Raw genomic sequence first — 23,433 nt, forward strand, 5'->3', positions numbered from 1 at the left:
CTTCCCAATCCTTGAATAGTCATTAAAACTTTCATTACTTTTTATCCAAGAATCTTGGATTTCACTTAAAATTCCTATTTCGGTCAGAAGCAGTGAACATATGTCTTTTACTGATATTTAGGACCTATTTTTTACAAATTAAAAAAAAATAATAACAACATGAACATCCTGCTACTATCCCAGATAAATTAAATGGTGTCAAAGACAATGTTAATCACTTATTTTGAAAAAAAAAGTTTATTTATTCCAAGATACTCAATTTCTGTTTTGTGTTCAATCCATACAAGATAGCACACATATTGCATCATAATTATAGGAAAGCAAAATACACAAGAAAGAGCCAGCTGCTGATAGATCCACATATACCTCCTGCCTCTTAGGAGCTCACATCAGAAGCACTGATCGAATGCTGAAATAGAAGATGTCAAATGCTGTTAATATCTTGTTTCTATATCTTTTAATAAAGAAAACAGTACCAAGTCCTGATTAAAACAATGTATGCACATAGATAGTAAGTGTAGTATCTCTTTTAATAAAGGAGGGATCTGGAAAATCAACTAGTAAAACCCAGTGGGAAACTTTAGAAGTCTGAGAGATGTAAGGGGGTGAGTCCTGATGCCATTTTTCTTAGTTTCCAGATCTGTAAAAAGGGATATATTTTAGATCCAAAACCAGGGCTCAATTTTCACACATAGAAAGTGAAAGGTTTGGAATAGATGAGCTCTAGAGTCGGTCCAGTATCTAAATCTACCACCCATGAACCTTTGCACCCAGGAAAACACAATGTACAGCTGTTCTTGCAAAGAAGAACTGAGACAGAGCAATAAGTTTTTTCTCATAAAATTTGCTTTCTTCTTTCATTTAAATAAAAGATTATAGTCTCCTACATGAGATGCCATTAAATGCAAGTGGAATTTTGACATTCAAAATAGGAACCTTTGCCTCCAGAATTGCTGGCTTTTACCTAAAGTAGAAAGATCAAACTCAGCCACTTCTCTGGTCTTCTAGAGCCTTATTCCTATTCTGTAAAATGAAGGGATTGGGAAAAGATTCTAAACTGTGCTTACCATTTGAGCCAGTGCTACTTCTGCTGAGTCTGCATTCAAGGAGGGGAAAAGATTCCTTATGTAGAGAGTATTTCTAGCAACACTTTTTGTAGTGGCAAAGAATTGAGAATAAAATGGGAGCCCATTAATTGGGTAATGGCTGAATAAGTTATGTTATATGACTATTATAGAATGGCATTCTAATGTGAGAAAAAGTGAAGGGGATTGTCTCAGAGAAATTTTGGAATACTTTTATGAAGTGAAATATAGTAGAATAAGGAGAACCAAGAAAATAATTGATAACATCAATATTGGAAAAACAGCTTTAAAGACAAAAACTGGAATCAATATAATTCTAGAACACTCATAAGGAAACATGAGATGCAGGGTAAAAAATTCAGAGTGCAAATGATTGAGAAAAAAATTTTTGTATATGGCCAATAGAGAAATTGGTTTTGATTGACCCTACATATTTGTTACAAGAATTTTGTTTTACTTTTCTTTTTTCAATTGTGAGGAGATTAAAAGAACAAAAAAAAATTTTGAGTCAATTTTTAAAAAATTAAATAAAATCCTAGTCATTTGTATTTTTGTTCACTTTCATCTTCTGGGGAAGTTAGTTGGTGCAGTGCATAGAGTACCAGCCCTGAAGTCACAAGGACTGAGTTCAAATTTGGCCTCAGATACTTAGCTGTGTGACTCTGGGCAAGTTATTTAACCCCATTTGCCTCAGAAAAAAAAAAAGAAAAGAAAATCATTTTCATCTTCCTAGGAGTATCAGGGTACAATGTCAAGAATTCTTAGTTACTACAAACATCATAAGCTATCCCATAAGATCATGACTTAGAGACTTTAGTCATCTTCAAGGCCAATGCTATCAGAGACATGAAGTAATTCACTATTCATGAAGTCACATGATTGTAAGGGGTAAGGTAAGACATTTGAGCCCAAGTCATTTGACTTTATATTTAGCATCCTTTTTACTACACTGAACCTAGCTGACATCATCAAAGTGACCTCCAATTTTATGAAAGAAACAGAACTTAATAGAACCAATGAATGAAAAAAAAAAAAGCACAAATTACCAAGGAAAATATATATTCATCTAGGATAAGACAATATTAATCTCACAAGTATTTTTATATTTTTGAAATCGCAAATATCATGTGTATAGGATGATGACACTTACAAAAGTTATATTATGCACGTTGAATTTTTTGGTATGACCAACATTAAAATACTTACCTTTCTCCTTTGTAGAGTAAGTCAAATCCTTCCTTGATTTTATTAAAAGGCAAAACATGGGTTATTAACTTGTCCAAGTCAAATTTCTTTGCCATAAAATCAGATACTAGTTTTGGGAGATCATCTCTGCTTTTCCAACCTTGAAAAATAAAGTACCAAAATATTATTTATACAATTTTTAAAAATCAGTTGACAAACATTTACTTACTATGTGCCAGGCATGGTGATGGAGCATAATAGAAAGCAAAGGGTCTCTGCACAAAGATTACATATTTTCATAGCCCTTCAAAACACTATGTGGATTGGCTTGCCTAGTTAGGATTTATGAGACTAAATGGATAAGAACTACCCAGGATCAGAAATTGTGTATGTGTGGGGGTGCAGGAGTAGGAGGAAAGTTGCCACTTGCACTGGTTTCAAACCCATTATAACCACAGCAAACTCTGATGAACTGACATGATTTTGATAGATTTTGTCTCTAGTTTTTCTGTAGTATCTTATAGAATGCATTTTAATTTACAAAATGCCCTATATAAACTGTCTCATTTCATCTTCCCAAAGTTAGTGCAATATCTTTACCATTTATTAGAAATAGAAATTAGCTTTTTTCTTTTCTCTCCATACAGATCAGGTAACAGATTCTACAACTCAAATTTTCTAATTTGATCACCAGGAGTTTTTTCTGTCTTTTTAATAGCTATTTTAGAAAGTATTCTTAGATAATTTGAACAATTAGGAGAGAGAAGGGGAGGTGACTAAACATTTATACAGCACCCACTATGTGCCAGACATTGTGCTAAGTGCTTTTTCCAAATGTTATCTCATTTGATCCTTCAATAACCATGTGAGGTAAGTGCTATTGTAATCTCCATTTTAGAGTTGAGAAACTGAGGCAAACAGAAACGAAGTGATTGTCCAGTAACTGTAACTGTGATTGTGACTAACTGACAGCCTAGCTGAAAGTTGAAGGCGGAGAACCATTCATGAAACCAAAGAATAAAGGGTTTTTATATATGTTATAATCACCAGAGCCTCCTTATGTGAAGTTTGTCAATGTGGAAACTATATAAAAATGAAAATTTAAAAATAATGAGAGGATAAGAATTTTTGAAGCTTTTAAGTCAAAGTTTAAGACTTTTTGTGGAATACAGTGTTAGAGAGTTAGTTCCCTAGAAAGTAGATCAGTACCATATGCTGGATGACAATAGACTTGCCAAATTATAATGGGCAGTAAACTAATAGAATGAAAACTCAGCACTAGGAGGCAGGGACAATGTACCAATAATGAAATTAGCCTAAGCATTAATTATAGCCACAAAAACACTTTCTAGAGAAAATATGTATATGAATTAACTCAAAACTTGAATTGAGTGATGATATTGAGATAATAATCAGTGGAAGAATTAGCTATTTCTCTCCCTGTTTTTTCTGCTCTAACTATATGTGTGTGTGTGTGTGTGTGTGTGTGTGTGTGTGTGTGTGTGTATAGAAAGAGTTCTCTAAATATCTCAAAGAATTTCCTTTTTTTTTTTTAACAATGACATGCTTCTTAAAATATTATGACATTATAGGCTTTCTCTCACTTGGCAAGGGACATATGGGAATGTCAAGTCTCTTCTAGTTCCAATATTCTTCTCACTCTAAAGCTGCCTCCATATCTGTGACCCCTCTTCTGTTTTGAGTTCTTTGCTCAAGACCACTATTCATAAGGAGCCAATGCTATCCACGCTCATTTCTCTCCTGACTATTTATTGTCCTTTACCCCTGTACTTCCCATTTCTCCAGTTTTCTTTTATGTGCTATTATTCCCCATTAGAATAGAAGCTACTTGAGAGAAAGGACTGTTTCCCTTCTCTTCCCTTCTTTCCCCTTCTGTTCTGTTCCATCTTCTTCTCTTCCCTTTCCTTCTTATATTTGTATGGCCAAGGCTCAGTACAGTTTCTCACACATATCTGAATGAATATCTCCCGTTTCTTGTACACATACCTCCAAAAGCACATCCTTTCCAGGTGCGTCCAGTGAATAGCAGCATGGGATCATAGGTGAGCATTTTAGATGATGGAGGAGCTCCTACCACCACACTAGTCCCATAGCTCATATGGCAGGAAGCCAGGGCATCAATCTGATGTACAATGAAAGAAAAAATGTATTCCTTATAGTGTCTATCAGAATGGAAAAGGATCCATGCCTTATCCATTGCCATCAGTGAGTAAATTAAGAAATCAACAAATTTCTTTTTGGAGCTTACTATTTGTCAGACAGTGGGTTAAATGATTCCTGCTTTTTAGGATCTTACCTTCAAGTATATGTGTGAAGGGGAGATGACATGTTTACTTAAAGTATGAGAAGATGTAGAGATCAATAATTGAAGGAAATTTTAATTTTGTAGTGAGGAAGAGGTACAACCAGATGGGTAACATGAAAAATGATGCATTTAAGGTGAGATTGTTGGAGAACTTGCATTACTATGAAGCAGAAGCAAAGAGGGAGCCCATTCCAGGTATAAGGAATCATTTGTTTAAAAAATTAAAGCATGCCTCCACATACTTACATAATTTTAATTTCTTACATAATGAAACCCATTTTAAATATTGTACAGGCCCTGAAATTTTTGGTCTTCCTGCTATAAATATTTTCTCTCTGAAAGCAGGAAACAGAAGAATCATAGGATCACAGATTTAGAACTAGAAAAGATTTTAGGATTCTTTGAGAATATGCCCTTCATTTTAAAGATGAAGAGACTGATGTTTAGAAAGGTAAGCAGCTCTCCCAAAGTCCCAAGGGAACATGTGGCAGAGCCAGGATTTAAACTCAGGTACGGAAACTTTGATGGTTTTTCTAACTGAGTTGGGAATTTGTTTTTATTTTTTCCATTTCTCTTCTCAGTGGTTCCAACACTTTCAAACAAGTTCCATGAACCACACAGCCTGAGATGAATGAATAATAAAACAGTACAGAAAATCTTTGAATCATTCTCTCTTAATTTTTCATGTAAGATTTAAAAAGAAATAGGAAACATATGTGCTAGAGAAGAAATTTCTTGTTTCCTATAAACTGAGATTAATATATCATTTCTGAGTATTATCTCCTTTTCTCTTCCTCCCTTTCTTCCTTCCTTCCTTCCTTCCTTCCTCCTTCTTTTCCTTCCTCTCTTCTCTTCTTTCTTCCCTCCTTCTCTCCTTTCTTCTTCCTCTCTCTCTTTCTCACTGTCTCTGTCTCTCTCTGTCTCTTTCTTTCTGCCTTTCTCTGTTTCTCTTTTTCTCTGCCTCTCTCTCTCTCTCATCCCTCTCCCAAGTATTTGCCAAAACTAAATTACTGAGTTTACTAATGCAATTATTCTCAGCATTCCCTAGAGATTATGCAGAAGTTGTTTAAATTTATTTTTACTCCTAATAATACCTAATGCAAATATATTACTACTGTAAAAGTTTAATTAAGGATGCCATCAATTATCCTCACAATAAATCTAAATGGTATTAGGTAAAAATTGAAGCAAAGTCCATTAAGGACAGGCAACCATCATTAATTAGGAATTACTTACACTAAGTCACTGAAGAGCATCAACAGTGATTGCCAGGGACTTTGGCTCAACCCCTCCAAATTCCTCTCTTTCCTATAAACACCACCCTTGGGGCATCATTAAAGCCCCTTAATTGAATTTGGGAACAAACATACTTATTGAGAAACTTTGAGAATGGGGCTTCAATCCCTGCTTGGTAATCTGAGGTCAAGGTCCATGAGCTAATCTGAAAGTCCCTTTGCCAAGGCCGATTTACACATCAATAAGCTGAAATCCCAGATGAGGAGAGTGAGGAGTGAATAGGGTAAGGATTCCTTGGGAACATGTAACCACCAAGATGGCCCCTGGCCTGTCCTTAATGAGAACTACCCTCAATTATTATATCTAGTCAGATAACATTCCATGTTGTATCTGGCCAGGGACACCAAAGCCTAACTGGCACAGGGATCCTGACATTCACCTTGTCTTTAAGAATATAACTGTACCCATATCTCCAACCTCATGCCTCTTGCTCTTGTTGTAAAAACAGCAATCATAGCAGTACTACCATTGCTCCTAGAAATGACATGACAATCTGGCCTCCATCCTTAATCCCTATGAGCCACTAAGTAATACTCCCTTCCCTCACTCTGATACAATATAAGTTCCTTGAGGACAAACACTGACTCACTTTTGGATTTGGAATTCCAGAAACTAGCCCAATACTTGCACATGCTTTTTAAATTCTTGTTGGCTGATTGAAACGTGTTTCTACAAATTCAGTTTTTGTCTGGATAAGATCTGTGTCCTAAGGACCTTGTAAATAAATCAAATTATTGAGAAGTAAAGTCTATCATTGCTCATTGACCATTTACCTGAGCCCCTCCAAATCCTCCATTCTTGCTGACTACTTACCATGGTTTCAAGGCGCCCAACAACCTCAAAGGTGTATCCAACAGAATCGTTAGTCATTTCACTCAATACTTCATTGATGGGCTTTGCGTAGTCCTTAGGGTTGATGCACTCAGTGGCTCCTACAGCCTTGGCTTTGTCAAATTTGTCTTTGTTAAGGTCAATTCCAATGATCCTGGAAGCACCAGCTGCTTTACAGCCCATAATAACTGAGAGACCAACTCCTCCCAGCCCAAAGACAGCACAAGTAGATCCAGGAGTGACCTGTGGTAATGAAAAAAAGATAAAATTTTTAGGAATTAATGACGGCATCAATAAAAGCGAGGTTGTTCTGAGAATATTGAGAAACATGAAATCCAGAGCAAACCAGCTTATAGCAACTAGTAAACTGATTATGATAGTGATATTTTCAAAGGATTAAAAACAGACAATTCAGATATTAGAGATGGAGCAATCTACATTCTATCTGCCATCTCAAAAATGGTCATGAAAGGAAACACATGTAGGTACTTATGGAGGAAGAAGAATTTATAACCATATCATTGCCACAAGAATCTTACTTAAATCTCCATCAGATATTCCTTGATTCTTCTGTCCCAATGTCTCCTTTATTCTGTTCCACCCAAGTTTTTATGTTTACTATGAATATATTATTTCCCTTTACAGAAGGTAAACTTGTTTGGAATGGGGATGTTTCACTTGTTCTTTTTATATCCCCAGGATCTAACTCAGTGCCTGGAACACAGTAGACCTTTAATAGAAGCTTATTGATTAATTGGTTGACTTCTGCTTATCAATCATATTTCAGTGAAGCCATGAATGCAATAATAATGGTAATACTATGCTGTAAATTACAACATAACTTTAAGTGATTATTCTGTCAGATTCTTGCCCATATCTTATCATTGAGTCTGTATGGAAAAATCTATCCAATGCCCAGAAGGACTTTATCTGGGTCTCTTTATATTCAGTGGAGACCAATACATCCTTTCAGCTATCTGTAATCAGCATTTCTCACCATGTAACTAACCTACTTTCTTTACCAATCATACGTTTTCTCAGTGATATCTTTTTACACTGGCATTGGACACAAGTGAACAAAAAATTCAAATATAACCAAGATTAATTAAGCATCAACTACATGAAAGGCAACAAAGAGTTTAGGAAAATGGAAAGCAAAGGAATTGTGTTCATTTTGAAACTAGAATAGATTATTCTTGAGTTAATCTAAGATGATGTTCAAACCTGTTAAGAAGGGAATAACCATTAACATCAGACCATCCATAAAAGATGTTCTGAAAGAAGTAATTAGTGTAAATATAGAACCAAATATTTTGAGAACACCTCCAGGGAAATCTGTTAATTGTATTTTAAAAAATCTTAATCATATCTTATTTTTTAGAATATACCTTGAGGACATTTTGAAACCCAATCATACCTCAGAAATAATTTTTTGCTGGCACTGTCTGGATCATTAACTGGATCATTAACTATAGAAAATGTGCTGAGATACCCACAAAATACAATTCTTTTAGACCTCCTTCCCAAAGAGCAACCAGGTCAAGACTCCAGTTCAGTGGATTACATACTGCCTACTGTCATTCATTTCAGTGTTCTAATTCATTAATATGCTTCACAGGTACAATATAACATTATTATTTTAAAGGTTTTGGGGAAGAGAAGACCCATCTGATTTAGAGGAAAATAACAATTACAAAATATTTTAAACCAATATAGTTCCATTGATAGAACCTATGTTGTAGGAGAAATCTCTTAAAACCCTACCAATGTAGACTAGGCTAGTTATTCCTTAAAAGACATTTAAAGTGTCTTTAAGAATTAATTCATGTTATCAAATTGTGCATACCCTTTGATCCCAGTTTCTATTGGGATTATATCCCAGAGAGATCTTTATTATTATTATTATTTTTTATTGACAAAGCATATGCATGAGTAATTTTTCAACACTGATCCTTGCAAACACTTCTGTTCCAATTTTTCCCCTCATTCCTTCCACCCCCTCCTCTATATGGCAGGTAGTCCCATACATGTTAAATATGTTAAAGTATATGTTAAATATTATATATGTGTACATATTTATATAGTTATTTTGTTGCACAAGAAAAATTGGATTTAGAAAGATAAAAATAACCTGGGAAGAAAAACAAAAATGCAAGCAAACAATAACAGAAAGAGTGAAAATGCTTGTTGTGGGTTCACACTCATTTCCCAGTGTTCTTTTGTTGGGTGTAGCTGGTTCTGTTCATCACTGATCAAATGGAACTGAATTGGATCCTCTCATTGTTAAAAAATGATGGGCATCCATTCAATTTCCAGTTTCTAGCCACTATGAAAAAGGCCGCCACAAAGCAGAGAGATTTTAAAAGAGGGAAAGGAATCCGCACGTGCAAAAATGTTTGTGAAAGCCCTTTTTGTAGTGGCCAGAAACTGGAAACTGAATGGATGTCCATCAATTGGAGAATGGTTGGGTAAATTATGGTATATGAATGTTATGGAAACGTAAGAAATGACCAGCAGGATGATTTCAGAAAGGCCTGGAGAGACTTACATGAACTGATGTTAAGTGAAGTGAGAGAAACCAGGAGATCATTATACACTGCAACAAGAAGACTATACAACAATTAATTCTGACAAACATGATTCTTATCACCAATGAGATGATTCAGACCAGTTGCACTTGTGCAGTGATGAAGAGAACCATGGAAACAGAGGGTGGAACACAGCATAGCTTTCTGTTATTATTTACTTGCATTTTGTTTCTTTTTTCTCAGTTTTTCTTTTTTCTTCCTTCTTAATCTGATTTTTCTTATGCAGCCGGATGGCTGTGTGAATATGTATACACATATTGGATCCGGCATGTATTTTGGCCTATTTGGCATGTATTGGACTGCCTGCTGGGTAGGGGAGGGGATGGAGGAAGAAGGGGAAAATTTGCGGCAGGGGGTTATGCAGAGGTCAATGTTGGAAAAATTATCCATGAATATGCTTTATGAATAAAAAGCTTTAATAAAAATAAAAATAAAATAAAAAAGGATTAATTCAGGATATGAAGCCTGACATAGATTCTTGGTATCTACAGAAAACATAAAATAAAGAAGGGGTAAAAAGTCTTTTCCCTCATGCTTTTTATTGACAAAATGAATGTAAGAAGGAAGCTACATCCAACTGAACCAAAGTTATATCCTTGAGAAATAGTTTTGCCCTGCTGGGGATAAATAAATCTTTTTGTTAACTGTTCGATGTTTTTAGATGTTGACTTCTTTCTGTAAAACTGGGCAGTTGTTGTGAAGGGCCCCAGAAGAATATAACATCCTACAAAGAGATTTCAGCTATAGTAATGTTGAGTCCAATGTCCTTGGGAAGAAAAAGAAAATAAAAGCTCCAGGCTGACAAATATTGGGAAAAGAACCCGCCATACTTTGTAATATTTGTAGTCATCATGACCAAAGCCCATGATAACTGGTAAGGATGCTTATATACACTTATATATGTGTGCTTTTTTCCTCTTTAAAATGATTATTGGAGATAATGGATCACTTGTTGAAATGAGAATTTTCTTGGGTGAAAAATAGAACCAAAGAGTGCTTGTGAGCCCAGGCATGATGTGCTATTTCTTAAGCCTCCAAAGTTGAGCTAATTCATGGTGATATCAAATTTGTATCCAATTCAGCTGCCTCATTTAACAGCCACAACACTACAGGAAATAAAGAAAATCAAATATATCAGAAAAATTTTGGATGGCATTTGTTTCTAAGGAAGACACCGATAAATAAGTTTAAAAGGTTGTCCAGATGCCAAAAGCAATATCCTTAGTATTTAATATTTATTCAAATGTTATAAAAGGCTGGTTTTTTTTAAACTAGAATAAACAAAAACAAAAAATAAAATCCAGGATCAACCACTTCTCACCTGAATTTGAAAGTAGTAAGTACTACTTTTTTGTGTTGTGCTTTACTTACTACTTTCAAGTTCAGCCAATTGGATTTTGTAATGTTCTGAATGACATCATTCCTCTCATTTCATGCTTCCTGGTAAGGAGGTATGCTTCTTGCTGCCATTTCCTAATTAAACTATGAATACCCACTGAAGCTGCACAAAAGCAAACACAGAAGTATTTGTATAATGAGGACACCCCCAAAGTGATGTTTCTTGCTACCTTTAGGTTCACTCTTGAATCAAACAAACTTGAATCCACAAACTCCTTCATTTTTTTTTTCCCAAGGAGAATGTGAAATTAATTCTTCTATTTAGAAGCAATTTGCCTCTTCATTCTAGTTATACTGAAACTGAAAAATTTCAGATTCAGTTAAGTCTATTAATATATCCTAGCTAAGACAAATAGGTGGTATAATACACAGAATGCTGGGCCTGGAGTCAGGAAAATGTGAGCTCAAATCTGGGCTCAGACACTCACTAGCTGTGAGCTAGGCAAGTCATTTACCTGCTATCTGCCTCAGTTTCCTCAACTGTAAAATCGAGATCATATAGCACTTACCTTGCAGAGTTGTTGTAAGGATTAAATATTACAAATAATGCCTAGCACATAGTAGGTACTTCACAAATGTTTATTTCCTTTTTTCTTATTCATCATTGTATTAGGATGTTATATAGCAATATCCAAACTGAGATTTATAGTTTCTAAAAACTGTTGCTTAGCACTCTGTGCCTCAGTGTTCACCATTCTCATACTGTCACTAGAAAGAGATAACTTCTATACTACAATAGCCACTATTTTGTGCTTTCAAAAATTATTTTCAGTGGCAAAATAACTCATCATCAAATGGTCTGGCTACTAGTGACTGGAGGAAATTTTTAGCTTAAAAAAGTCAGGCCCTTTGTGTTCAGTCGATAGAAAATGCAACTTTGTGAGATCCAAACAGAGGAAATTTCATTCTGTATTCTTTTCATTTCCTAATGCACATTTTTGATTTGTAATAGAAACTTGTTATAGATTTTGATTTCCTCATTAAAATATGAGCTCCTGTAGGGCAGTGATTAGCATTCTTTTCTTTTTGTTTCTCCCATATTTTGCTCATATGACTGCTTATTGTTTTTTTAAAAATCTATTTATTCACTCACTTATTCATTTATTCATACATGCAAGCATGCATTTCTTTTGTGACAATAGAAATTCATCCAATACATTGATATAATGTATTAGAAACCATTCCTAAAGCCAAAATTATCTCCCAATGAAGAATAACAATTTCAAATCATCTAAATGTTTTTGTCTCTATATCTTTGTATTTGTGGAAACAAAGGCATTTGGATGATTAACTAGATATTTCAATGTTCAGGTATCTGATATTGTACAGATAGTAACTAAATGATAAAAAAAAAAAAACCTTGTGTTTTGAAACTTTTAGCATTTGCACAAAGCTTTATTATGCCAAAGAAAGCATCTACTACATCATGAACATCCTTACCTGGGCAGTTTTCACTGCAGCACCATAGCCGGTAGAGAATCCACAGCCAATTAAGCACACCTTCTCCAGGGGAGCAGCAGCGTCGATTTTAGCCACTGAACTCTCCTCCACCACTGTGTATTCAGTGAAGGTACTGGTGCTCATGTAGTGGTATATGGGCTTCCCTTTGCAGGTAAATCTGCTTGTGCCATCAGACAATACTCCCTTACCGGTAACACTATTCAATACATTAAAGACTACAGTAAGTAAATGCAGCTTAAATGTTAATTAGTAATGGAAAAATTAAAATGAAATCTCAGTAGAAATGATACTCACTCGGTCTTTACACACCAATTGCCCCTAGGATGCATGCATGTGGAGCATTTTCCACACTGTGGCAGACAAAGTGGGATGACTTTATCTCCTGGAAAAGATTATGTGAAACATTGCTTAAGAACCACCTTTAAAAATAGCCAAATTAATTAAGATTTGGGGGGCATTTACCTGGCATCCATCTTAAGTGCTTGAGGATTGCGTATATGTTTGGGCTGATATAAAGAAGTATATAATGTAGGTTATGTTTCCTTAAGTTTGGAATAAAGTAAATAAAATTTAGGTAAGCAACAGAATTGGTATTTAAGACTCAGGCCCACTGACTCTAAATTTAATCCTCTGAACCACATGACCCTGTTTATTCAGGAGAACAAAGCAAATAAACAAATGCATAAATACCAATTACCTAAAATGATCTTTCTGTCTTTGTATTTGTGTGTATTTGTGTATGGTGTACATGTGTATGCATATATATGAATTTATTAAAATGGCAATATTTTCTAAACAATGCTCTAATAACTAATAATTTAATAACTAATCTAATAACTAATAACTAATCTAATTTAATAGCTTAATCAGCAAAGTAAAAAAATATATTCAAGTAGATGTGATAGCTATAGATGGATTTTTTAAAAAGAAGCCATATTCTGAGCACCTGAAATTACAAACGTAAATTGGGAGAATACCTTGAACCATTAGAGAAAACTATTTTTTCATTAAAGCTTTTTATTTTTAAAACATATGCATGAATAATTTTCAACACTGAACCTTGCAAATCCTTGTGTTCCAAATTTCTTCTCCTACCCCTTCCCCTAGATGGCAAGCAATCCAATATTTGTTAAACATATTAAAATATATGTTAAATCCAATATATGTATTATACAATTATCTTGTTACACAAGAAAAATCAGATCAAAAAGGAAAAAAAAATGAGAAAGAAAACAAAATGCAGGTGAACAACAACAAAAAGAATAAAAATGCTATGTTGTGATCCAGAGTTGGTTCCCACAGTCTACTCTCTGGGTGTAGATGACTTTCTTCATCACAAGATCATTGGAACTGGCCTCAACCATCTCATTGTTGAAAAGATCCACATCCATCAGAAATGATCATTGTATAATCTTGTTGTTAATGTATACATTGATCTCCTTGTTCTACTCATTTCACTCAGCATCAGTTCATGTAAGTCTTGAGAAAACTATTTTACAACTTACATTTTTAGAGAGTTTTAGAGGATTAATTACCTGCATAGAGTCACACAGCAAATATATACCAGTGACAGGATATAAATTCATGACATCATAACACAGGATAAGGTTTTTAAATGCATAAAAGAAAATATAAGATTACAAAGGAAACAATTACATTGAAATACAATTTCATGAGCAATACTTTTTTATTTTATTATGTTATGGAAATTCTTGTTTTGTTCCACAATTTAATAAAGAAAAAATTAGTTATTAAAAATTGTTTTTAGAAAAATGAAACTCATAGAACCAGAGTTAAAAACCTCTGTCTCACCTGGTTTCACAGTAGTGATCCCTTCTCCAATACTCTCTACAATCCCAGCTGCTTCATGTCCCACAATTACTGGAAATCTAGCAGGTATTGCTCCAGTGATCGCATGGTCATCTGTACAACAGATCCCTGTGGCCACGATCTGCAAGAGAAAGATGACTGAACCTGTAGGTAACAGGACATCTTGGGGAGAGCAGGAAGGGGTTACTTAGATCATTCTTAAATGAAATACAGTTTATATTTAAAGACAATCCTCTTGCATATATGTGTATACAACACACACACACACACACACACACACACACACACACACACACATATCAGTGCTTTCCATTGACTTGGGTGCTTTGCCAACTCTAAAGTTCTTGTCCTGAGATGCTTTCATCAATGAAGGGATATGACCCAACAGGGTGGGGATGTGGTATATGACATGACATGCAATGCTCAAATGGAGGAACCAGCCAAGGTGTGATTCTCTCATTAAAGATCTACATCATTTGGATTTTTTTTTAGCTTTATCTCACATAACATTTTCCCCTGGGATGATCTCAAGGTATAGGTCACAAGAAAGTGAGCTCTTTTTGAAAGCTTCTACCTGTGATAATCATCCCAGTGATAGGCATAAGGAACTAAGGAATAAGGATGGCAAGCTGCAAGATTGTTTGGCCTCAAATAACGTGTCAAGGCTATGGATTAGATAACTAAAGAATGAACCATGAAAAGTAGCCAGGAAAAAAAAAATAACAATGGTTTTAGGAAATTGGTCTTTACTCAAAGCACTCAGAATTTCTAAATATTTTTAAATAAGTAAGATAATATAAATTCATATGATTATATTTCAATTTATTTTTACTACAAAATGTAAATCTCATTAATTGTAAGGATATATCTTCTTATTTTATAAATTTCAATTCAACTAAATAAGAATTTGCTAAAATATATAAGATAAAATGCTCAGTGCTAATGCAAACTGTCTCAGCCTCAAGGAGTTTGCATTCCACTGAGAGGAAATGAATAAATATAAATGAGTAAATACAAAAGAGTAGGTGAATATAAATTGCTTTGAAGGGAGAGGGAGATATAAAAGGTGATCAAGAAAGATAGTACTTGAGCTGAGTCTTAGGGGGGATTATAATCCTAAAAAGAGATGAGGAAGGAGGGCATTACAGATATAGGTCCTCTACAAATGCGAGGAGGTAGGAGATGAGACATTATGTAAAGAAAGTGAAAACTAGGTCAGTTTGACTGAAACTGTTGAGCTACCCTGCTCCCTTCCTTGCCTTTAGGACTGGAAATTGAGTTTAAAAAAGAGCCCAGGAAAAATCTTGAAGCTCCCACCCCCTTTACATACTATTGGATCATAAACTCCAGGTGCATTATCTAGATCTTTACTAACATAATTCCTGCTTCCTTTATGTATTGCCCCTACTCCTTGCTGTCTCCTGCTCTAGACCTTCTTATCTTGATCTTGATTATTATCTTATCTTGATTAAGGATTAAGTTATGATCCTTTCGTGGAATTATGGCTTGTCCATCTTCCCAGTGTCCCTGCTCCCTTTATCTGCCTTTGTTTCCCCTATAACATTGCATACGCAGGTTATGTATTCTGTTTGTAAACTCTAGTTAGCTAAAACCCTATATAAGTTCCCTGCCTTGATTTATCTGGACCGATTTACTTTGGACAAGAGTCCCATGGATCAGCTAGCTTAAACTCCACATTCAAGATTAAAAAACAATCTCTGCTTGCTTCAGTTTCTCTGGCATTCCAAAACATAGCATGCATTAAAGGCAACAATGTGAAATCATTCTGGATTGATTATTTGGAGCCAGATTGTGAAGTGACTCAAATGTCAAGGAGAAGAATGTTGTATTTTATCATAAAGGCTAAAATTTCTTCAGGACAGTTAAATGATCAGACTGAGTTTTTAGAAATGTAAATTCAGCAATTTCTTGGGGGAATGAACTGGATAATGGAGAAACTATATCAATAATGGGACTTTGGTAATTGTCAAAGTAGTAGATGAAGAAAGTCTGAATAATTATGTGGTTTATGCAAATAGAGTGAAGGGAACAATTTTGTGGAAAGTTATTGGGAGAGAATTAAGACAGGGGAAGGAATAGATAGATACAGATAGATAGAAATAGAAGCATGAAGAGGAAGGATGGTACTAGAGCACCGGGAGATAGGTTCAGATTTGGGCAAGGGATTAATATGATACACAAAATGAGAGTTTCATGGACATTACAGGAATGGCACTCATATGCAAAATGAGAGTTAACAGAATAAATGAATTTTCACATGATTTGCATACAGATTGAATACAAATTGGAACACATGGGAGGTGAGGAGGAAGTTACAGTGAGAAGGGAAGAAAAAGCCCAGATCAGAGCCCTGATATAGAATAAAGCTCCTAGATACTAAGTGAGACATGGATAATGAACATGCACAAAAGACTGAACAGCAGCAGAGAGGTAAGAGGAGAATCAGATGAAAGCCATAATGAGGAAAAACCAGTGTGAGACGGGCTGAAAGGCTGGCTTTCCACAATGCTGAAAGCCTCGAGGTTGTGTGGGATAGTGGGTACCCCTGACAGAATGTGAGAGGTTAAGAAAGGTTAAGGTTCCAGGGAACAATTGAGTGATCAATAGACAGTTTGAGCAAATAAGAAGTTAGGGAGCTAGGAAGATACAGGTGGATTCAGCCAATCAGAAAGACTCTTTTGATTTTGAGAAAACCACAAATTTAAGACAATGACTGATCCAGCCCAAACTAGTAGGGGTCAATGACCTGACTTGACCAAATCATTACAGTGCCGGTTTAATAGGCTTATTGAATAGTAAACAACGCACCCCAGAGGAGGAGTTTTCTGCTATTTCTGAACTGGGATGTATGATGGGGGTGGGGGGAGAACATATTTTGGAGAGACATGTGGCGCAAGTATCAGAAAGACTGTAATCTGGAAGGAATGGACCAATCTGTTCTCTGAAGGGAAGGGCTGCTTCGCATAGCAAGTATAAAGCTTCTCCCGATTCTGTTTCCAGGGCTCCTCCTTTCTGAAGAGGAGCAGAACCTTCTTCGGGCCAGAAGAGTTAAGATGATTCCTTATGATTCTTTTTAAATAGATTTTTTTTCTGATTTTCAGTGTCAAGAACAAATTAATATTACAAAATCTTAACATACTTGGTGACAAGAGATATGAAAAAATAAATTCCTCCTACCCTCCACTGCTTTTGCAGAGTTGGGGCCCCTCTGAAAGTTGAGCATTGCATGTAAGAGTGAATTTTTTTCATACATGAGTCTGTTTGCTAAATATTTTCTCTTGCTATTTTTCTTTTGAAAGATTCTTTGTAATAAGAAAGCTTTCTTGAAGGATAAGGGGATACAGGAGAAAGGAAGGTATTTTAGGGGGGGGAAAGGGTTAATAAAATCATTTGAAAATAGAGAAACAATAATGAAAAAGCTAGACGGTTTCTTTTTTAAGAAAACTGTACTGTGCTGGGGTCAGAGTAAGAGGAGCTGAAATAGGCAGGAAATGAGGGGAAAAGTATCAACAATTTACTAACAGCTTGGTTCTGTTAGTAGGGAGGAGAACTAGAATAAAAAGAGCTTGGAGAATTGCATGGTCTAGTTTTAACTTTTAAAGGACTAATGTGGGAATGTTTGTAAACATCAGCTAAAAGGATGAGGAATGATAGGACAATGAAGCAAGAAGTTCAAGTATAGAGGGCAGTGCAGTTATGTTTCTAATGTCAATCAATAGGAAATATTTTATGGCTAGCTGAGTCCAAGGACATTTTGCAAAAAACAACAACAAACCATTACTTTTCAGTATAATTAAGATGCTTGTTCAATAAATATTTATTAAGAGAAAGAAACATGCCATGGTCCAGCACAAAGTGAAATCTGTGTTTCATGGAGGAGCAGGGCAGGGCAGGGAAGGAAGGGGAGGGGAGGAGAAGGGAAGGGAAAGGAAGAGAGGAAGGAAGGAAGAGGAGGAAGAGAGGGGAGGGGAAGAACAGGGGAAAAGAAGGGAGGGAGAGGAGAGAGGAAGGAGGGGAGGGAAAGGAAGGAAGGAGAAAGGAGAGGAGAGGGGAGGAAAAGGGAGAGGAGGGGAGGGTGCTGATCTGCTTTGGAAGAGAGAGTTTCTTTTTTTGACAATTCCCTATAAGAAAGAAATCTCAGGCCTTCTCTTAAGGAAAAAATGTCCAAGTTAGCAATATGTGTACCTTAATTCGAACTTCACCGGCTTTTGGTGGGGCAACTTCCACTTCCTCAATAGAAAAGGGTTGGTTCAGACCCCATAACACAGCAGCTTTGCATTTAATCACCTAGGAAAATAACAAGAACCTGTTCACATGACATATTTATATATAACCATAAACATTGGCATCTAATGTAAACATGGGAAACTCCACTGCAAGAAGGGAATGACTAAACAACTTGTGGTGTGTGATTGTGATGGAATCATATGGTGCTATAAGAAATGAGCTCAATGATCTTAGAAAAATGTGGACAGACTTACATAAAATAATGAAAAGACATCATTATATACAATAATAGTAATATTGTTTTAATAGCTTTAAAGAATTAAGTCATTTTGACTATTATCAATACCCAAATTAATTACAAAGGACATATGAAGGAAGATACTATCTTTCCACAGAAAAAAATGCTGATAAATAAATATATGGGATTTTTTCATATGTGTTTATACATATACATATATTTATACATATACATATATTTATATACATAAATATATATACATACACACATGTAGGTATGTAGGTGAATATGTCTTTCTCCATGTGTGAATATATATATTTGTGTCTTATGTAGCCATTTCTAGAATAGGGAAGAGGGAAGAAAAAAGGGGGAAAAAAAATTTACATGGTAACTTTATTATATATTTAAAAGGAATATCAAGTTGTAAGTAATAGATTTGGATGTTATATACAGTCATCTTTTTATTATTATAACACTATTATGGAAGTGCTTATTTTATTTCATAGATAAATAATTTCTTTTTTTTTAAAGCATTCTAAGCTTTTTGTGGTAACCAAAAAATGGAAAATGAGAAGATGCCTATCAATTTTGGAATGGCTGAATAAATTATGGTGTATATGAAAGTTATGGAATATTATTATTCTATTAAAAATGATAAACAGGTTGATTTTAGAAAAACCTGGAAAGAATTACATGAACTGATGCTGAGTGAAATAAGCAGAACTAGGAAAACATACACAACATCAGCAAGACTGTACAATGATCAACTATGATAGACTTGGTTCTTCTCAGTAGTTCAGTGATCCAAAGTGTGTGGGAAAAGGTGAAGAACATTCAGCACATATTGATCAGAGACTGTTAGCTAAAGTAGATCAAGCCTATTAGGCCTCAGTTTTGGCTTCTCCGGAGTCACATGATTTTAAATAAGGCCTGGACTACATCCCATTGTCCAACATGGCCGAAGAAGCTGTATATCACCTTGTCTACTACATTCCACTGACCAACTAAGGGAACAGTAGACTTATGTGACAACATATAGAGGGCAGGATTTTGGAGGTTCTTTGTCTGAAATGTATAAAAGCTGTAAGTATTTTCAAGGCTCTGGCCCTAGCCTGCTGTGAGATTTGGCCCACAGACCAGGATGGGGTCCGCTTCTCGAGATTCTAATAAATAATCCTGCTTTCTATGAGTGATCTCTGTAGTCAAATTGGGTAGGTCTTTTTGTCCCAAACAAAGGCAATCCCAATAAATTTTGGGTGGAAAAAAAACATCCGCAACCAGAGAAAACTATGGAGACTGAATGTAAATCAATACATGGTATGTTCACTTTCTTTTTCTTTCTGTTTTTTTCCTCTTGGTTTTTCCCTTTTATTCTGATTTTTCTTTTCCCAAATGATTCACATGGAAATATGTAAAAAATGAATGTATATGTATAACCAAAAAAAAAAAAAGTTTTACATGTAACTGTAGAAAATAAAAATTTTTTAAAAGAGAAAGAAAGAAACATTCTGTCCAGCATAACCTTCCTCAAGACTGGAACTTTTCCCATCATTTGCAAGTTTGAGTTACAGAATAACTGCATTTGTAGAATTACATGTGCGTTTGAAGGCTGAAGTCATTGGCTTGAAAAGCACTGGAAGAAAAGAAAATTGACCTCATAACTTTGAGTATAACCATAGGCTCAAAAGTGGAGGAAAGAAAGAGGCTGCAAATCAGAAACAGCTTAGAACTGTTGAATATGGAACTATCTCCCTGGAAGAACTAGTTATCAGGTGGCAGTTTCTAAGTACAAAGGATTCACTCCATCCATGTCCCCACAGAGCATTTCCTCCCTTCTTTGTGTCCCATTGCCTGACATAGTATTTCACCAATTAGGGATTCAGTTGGGTTAAGGGGAAACTTCCTTTTAAGATGCAAACACTGTCAATCACAAATATATTAGAGTTGTTCAGTCAACAAACATTTATTAAGTGCCTATCATGTGCTACATACTGTGTTAAGAGCTAGAGATAGAAATAAGGGGGGGGGGGGGGAAAGTCAGTCTCTGCCCTTTATAAGGAGAAAACAGAAAATACTTATCCCTGATGTGTGGTGAAAAAAGTCAGAAAAGTTTAAACATAATGCTGCCACATGAGAAATAAGGACAGTTCTGAACTTTTCCTCCTGTTTAAATGCAAGGTTAAAATTTCCTAGCTCCATTCCACAATAAGAGAGACAGAAAATGATGGTGAGGTGGAACCCTAAGGCTGATGGAATCTTGCATTATGAGATTTTTCCCTATGAGTTTCCTAGGGGAAAAGTCAGAGATGCCCCAAGACAGCGCAGTAAGGTGAACTTCCTCAATCAGCTTTCTTGTCTCCTAGCTTCCAGCAAAGATCAGCATCCTTGGAGGAACTGGGCTTTTGCTTGCAGAATGTTAACAGCTATTTTTGCACCCTGACACCTTTTGTAGTAAAGGATGGTCCAGGTGGGTTACTGTGTGGGAGACACAAGGGCAGCAGTGTGAGAGAATTGGTGACTGAAGTCTTACTGAGAGGTGATTTAGGAGAAAGAAGGAGTCTGAAACTGAGACAGGAAGAAGCTTTGCCTACTTTGGAATTTTACCAAGGCCGACCCTACCTCTTGGGGTATGGGAAAAGATCCTGGCATAGGCTCTCAGGAAAGTGATGATTGTCACACTATTTGAAGCAAGCAAGCTGACTGATGTCAGAATCAACAGTCAGTCACTTAGTGTACATTCTTCCTAATCCTTGAGGTGCTGAGGTATGTGCTCCTAATAGATGCCTGAATCCCTGGCCATCATCTTCAGCCATTTTTCTAGTCCTTCTGTCTCCTCATCCACTGGTCTTAGTGATATTTGTGCCCATGAAGGTTATGTGGTGCATTAAGACACAAATGGTGCTGAGTGGACTACAAGACAATACATTCCTGGAAGAAAAGAATTAGGGGGAAATAGCAGGTGTACTAAGGGATGCTTAGAACTAATTTTAGTGCCTACAGAACTAGTTTTCACATAGAAGGGAGCCACCAGGAAATTCTGGGCTATAAAGGGAAAGAAATGAACAAAAATAAACAAAAAACAGCCCTTCAAAATCCAAAGCATCTGTAGAGAGATTTCTCCCCCCCCCCAAAAAAAAAAAAAAAAAAAGAGTGGAAGGAGAAGGGAGAAGGGATGAGACAACCATGCTAGATCCCATCTTAGCAACAGGTGGGAAAATGTGGAAAAGACAGGCATATGGAGGATCTGCATAAACATTCCTCATGGAAGAAAGTGTCAGAGCAGTCACTATGGCTTGCTTTCCAGGCTGGTCCCAAGGGAGCTAACTCCTTTCCTAAAAGGTGAGAAGCCTTGTTGCCTATGCCCTGAAAAAATGTCTCATTGGCTTGTATGTAACCTTGGGTAGACAACATTCAAGATTAGGTGAGATTTAAGGGCTTAACAGGAGATCTGCTCATAAATTCATAGATTTTAGGTTAGAAATTCATTCAAAAAAGATGTAATTCAAAAGAGCTTAACTTAATTCATGAAAACTAGCATAGGAAGTAAGGGTGCAGTTACCAGATTAATCTAATCTTTACATTAATCAGCTAATCTCAAAATTAAGCAAATTCAAATGTTTCTAGTACATCCTCCCATTAAACTTATTCTCAACATTTCAAACGCTAATGTTCAGTATATGTTAGCTAATATATCTGCATGACATAAAAAGAATTTATGAAGAAAAAATAAGTTAGTTTTTCAAATAATAGATCCATGTCAAAATGAGAAAATAATTGGCTTACTAAATTGGTTGTACTTCAGTTACTACTTTGGCCCTACAAATGAGTATTTTAACTGATGTATAAAAAATTATTTGGTCCTTTGAGGAATTCTTGTGTTCTTGTCCTAGAAGGACAAGATCTCTTTAGGCCATTTTGCTAAAAGAAGCAAATAAGGAAAATCTTTTTGAATTGGACCCAATCTCTGATATTTAAGCACCTTTTTCATTTCAAATATATGAACTTGCAAGAAACAGCATAGAATGACAAAAAAACCATATTTTAGTTTAGAAAAAGCATTGGCCTACTCTTAGACAAATCACTTAAAGTCCTTGAGTTGCTAACTTTTGAAGTGAGATAAATAAAATATCTAGTAGTTGTTTTCAGAATTATATTTAATGGCTGAGAAAGCTATGTAAACTTTAAAACTCTACCAGTGGTTCTCAACTTGGGGGTTTATGATCATGTTTTGGGAGGTTTTTTTTTTTAACAGTTCAATAACTGCATTTCAATATAATTATATTTTTTATCCTTTGTATTTTTGTTATGCATTTAAAAACACCATTCTGAGAAGTCCATGGGCTTCATAAACTCCTAAAGAGTCCACCATACACCCAAAAAAGATTAAAAACCCCTTCTCTCACATGCTCAGTTTTTTTTTGTTCTTTAATGAGAACAAGTCTTAATGAGAACCATCCTTACTTCTTATCCTCATATAGGTAATTGATAAAAATCATATCTTTAAGTCATCTCATGGCCACACCCAGTCTTTTGGTGCTGTTATAGATTTAATTTCTACTTTTTGCATAACATCACTTAACTGTATCAGAATACAACAGTCAGAGCTAAAGGTGTTAACATTCTAGTGAAAACAACTTAAAAAAAATTGCTTCAGTGACTGCCAAAGTCATAAAGAAAAGACCCATTTCCCCATGATCATTCCACTTATAGTTCCCTTTTTCATCCTGTAGCAATTAAATACTTAAATTTCACTTCCCTAAATAAATAATTCAGATACTAAAAGGCTGCAGTTACCCCTTCTTCCCAGTTTGTGATGAAGATACAGAAAAATTTTGCTTACTTTTCCTGCAGTGCTCATTTTGCCTCTTTGTTAGCTCTGGCCTTCAGTAGTCTCTACTCCCTTGTGTGTGAATTAGCATGTCTTTGGAAAAATATTCTATCTCAAAG

The 23,433-nt window shown here is 35.5% G+C and overlaps 1 protein-coding gene across 1 annotated transcript; it reads right to left on the reverse strand.

The window, feature by feature from the left end:
- Positions 1-218: 218 nt before the first annotated feature.
- Positions 219-23,433, reverse strand: LOC141546328 (all-trans-retinol dehydrogenase [NAD(+)] ADH7-like). The gene is made up of 9 exons (XM_074274068.1): positions 23,327-23,433; positions 18,207-18,308; positions 13,983-14,121; positions 12,465-12,552; positions 12,150-12,366; positions 6,706-6,966; positions 4,278-4,413; positions 2,292-2,430; positions 219-409 (listed from the first exon to the last, which is right to left on the reverse strand). The coding sequence occupies exons 1-9, from the start codon at positions 23,342-23,344 to the stop codon at positions 385-387; spliced, it is 1,125 nt and encodes a 374-aa protein (XP_074130169.1). The 5' UTR covers positions 23,345-23,433; the 3' UTR covers positions 219-384.

Source organism: Sminthopsis crassicaudata, chromosome 6 (genome assembly GCF_048593235.1).
Source record: "Sminthopsis crassicaudata isolate SCR6 chromosome 6, ASM4859323v1, whole genome shotgun sequence".
Taxonomy (NCBI): domain Eukaryota; kingdom Metazoa; phylum Chordata; class Mammalia; order Dasyuromorphia; family Dasyuridae; genus Sminthopsis; species Sminthopsis crassicaudata.

What these genes read in the sequence shown, in the direction of transcription:
- LOC141546328 (XM_074274068.1), bottom strand. An exon ending in CCGGTGAAGTTCGAATTAAG is followed by an intron (nt 14,122 to 18,206) that starts GTACACATATTG and finishes TTTCTCTTGCAG; the next exon opens with ATCGTGGCCACAGGGATCTG. An exon ending in GAAAGGATGTGCTTTTGGAG is followed by an intron (nt 2,431 to 4,277) that starts GTATGTGTACAA and finishes TTATTTTTCAAG; the next exon opens with GTTGGAAAAGCAGAGATGAT.